The sequence below is a fragment of the Medicago truncatula genome, chromosome 5 (genome assembly GCF_003473485.1).
Source record: "Medicago truncatula cultivar Jemalong A17 chromosome 5, MtrunA17r5.0-ANR, whole genome shotgun sequence".
Lineage (NCBI taxonomy): Eukaryota > Viridiplantae > Streptophyta > Magnoliopsida > Fabales > Fabaceae > Medicago > Medicago truncatula.
The window spans coordinates 24,741,076-24,743,219 of NC_053046.1; the positions used below are offsets into that span (position 1 = coordinate 24,741,076).

The window sequence follows — 2,144 nt, forward strand, 5'->3', positions numbered from 1 at the left end:
TTTGTAGAACTTACAATAAAATTTACATATATTGAAGCCTTTATAAATGAATTAGTCTCTTTAATTTTACCCATCATCATAATGTTAAAATTCAATGTAAAATATGTAATACCAATGGGTGACGAGTCTAGTGGAAGTGGCTAGATTTCCACAATATGGGTGACGAGTCTCTTTAAACATGATTAATTTGAAGACATGTCTTCATCGTTCTTTTCCCGACGATCTTTGTTTACATTTTATTGTAATTTTAAAACTGCTAACTAGATGGTTGAAAAACAACCAAGTAATGAAACAGATTCATTGAAATTAAAGGATTAATGAAGATTTTTAGAGATATATGAAAATATAAAGAAATAAAATGCTCTTTATTTAAATAATGCATAATACAACACCAATATGATTCAATCCTAACCAGATCACATATATGAAACTAGTTAAGTCTGTGTGCTTTAATGAATTAAGTTAAAACATTATGAAACATAAAATTATAAAAATAATTAATAGAAGCATCTTAAGGTGGATTTAGGGGCTCATATCAAAAGAACCCATAGGGACCATGTCCACATTCTTCTCCCATATTGTTGAAACCAAACAAATGAGGTTGCAACATAGGGTTCTGAAAAAACCCTGCTGAAAAGGTTGAATCTTGTTGAGGATTTGGCTGATGCTCAAGAGGCATCCTAGAGGATGAACCATTTCCAACATAAAATGGAATGTTTTGGGTAGAAGTACCTTGCATTTCAACCCTATCAGCATGTTGTGCAACGAGTTTCAAAAGATCCTCCAAAGCCTTCTTGTATAATTCAAGTTGGACCTTATTCATCTCACAAATTGGACGAGTCCACCAAAACTGAGTCTCATTTATCATTCGTACCTGGATCAGCTCATTCTCACGGTTCTTATCGATGCCTATTGCATCGTTCATACGAGTCAATAGATCATTGAGCTCGCGCACATTGGCTCTACGGTAATCCTCAAGTAATTGCATGATGTCATCATTTTGGGGTGGAACTTGAGAGAGAAAACGATCTATGACCGTTTCAACATTTGGATAACCAAATGAAAATACCTTCTCACTAGGTGAGAATATAATTAGAGCAATATATGCACCACAAAGGGTGCAAAGCTCGCTAGCTTTTTTAAAGAGCCCAATACGGCGCTTTGAGAAAGTCACTTGCAAGTTGCTTTCATTGCTCATCTTTTTCATCTCAATCTTTTGACGTCCTTGAGTTTTCTTTCCGCTTGACATGGCTGAAGCACAAAACGAGAGAGGAAAAATATGGGTGGGTGTGTTTGTTGTTTAGACTAAGAAATGGCACATTGTAATAGGGTGTGAAGGGGCTATTTTATAGATAAATTTTGTGAATGTAATATCGACACACAGATCTTTTCCAAAATCTACTTTTTTATTACATTAAAATATTTATTGGATTGAGAGATTCTCATAAAATCTCTTTTAATATGTCTTATATGGAATGTGATTCAATGTTAAAAAAAATGTCATTCTTTTGTCAATTTGTATATATATTAGTGTATTAAATAAATTGTACTTGGATAATCTAGGAATTTGTAATAAATATTTTCATACTAATTTATTTATATAAAAATTAATAAGTGTGGTACCCTATAAAGAATAATGATAGTATCCTTCAGAAACAATGTAGTAGGTTTAATGTTTAGTTGGTAGGTTCAAATACACCGATGTCAAAACTTGGGTTCATAGTTGTTTTACTTCGTCTTATTATGAAACAAAATTGATCAATTAATTGAATTACGATGTGGTTAATGAAATATTTATTTATAAATTAGGATTGAACTAGGAAACAATAAGTAAAAAATGTATATAAACAATTTTTAAATGATCATGTACACAATTAAATCAGAGTTTAATGAAAAACAAGATCAATTTGTTACACAAAGAAAAAATAATTAGATGACTAACTTGTTCATATCCCCTTTGGAACGGTTGTAAAATGATAATTAGTGTCACTTTAATTAATAATAATTTCATCATTCTTCAATTATTAAAAAAAATAGTTTTTATCTGGTTGTCATTTTTATAAAATATTATTAAATTTATTGACTTGCAATAAATTAAAATAATGACATTGCTAAAATATATTATTTTAATAATATATTATAAT

General features: G+C 30.0%; 1 protein-coding gene across 1 annotated transcript; it reads right to left on the bottom strand.

The window, feature by feature from the left end:
- Window positions 1–535: 535 nt before the first annotated feature.
- Window positions 536–1,249, bottom strand: LOC11442135 (agamous-like MADS-box protein AGL62). Its single transcript, XM_003614480.3, has one exon. It carries the CDS (start codon window positions 1,247–1,249, stop codon window positions 536–538), a length of 714 nt encoding a protein of 237 aa, XP_003614528.1.
- Between the last annotated feature and the right edge of the window lie 895 nt (window positions 1,250–2,144).

Bases quoted from the DNA above. Each gene is read 5' to 3' on its own strand.
- LOC11442135 (XM_003614480.3), bottom strand. From the start codon at position 1,249: ATGTCAAGCGGAAAGAAAACTCAAGGACGTCAAAAGATTGAGATGAAA.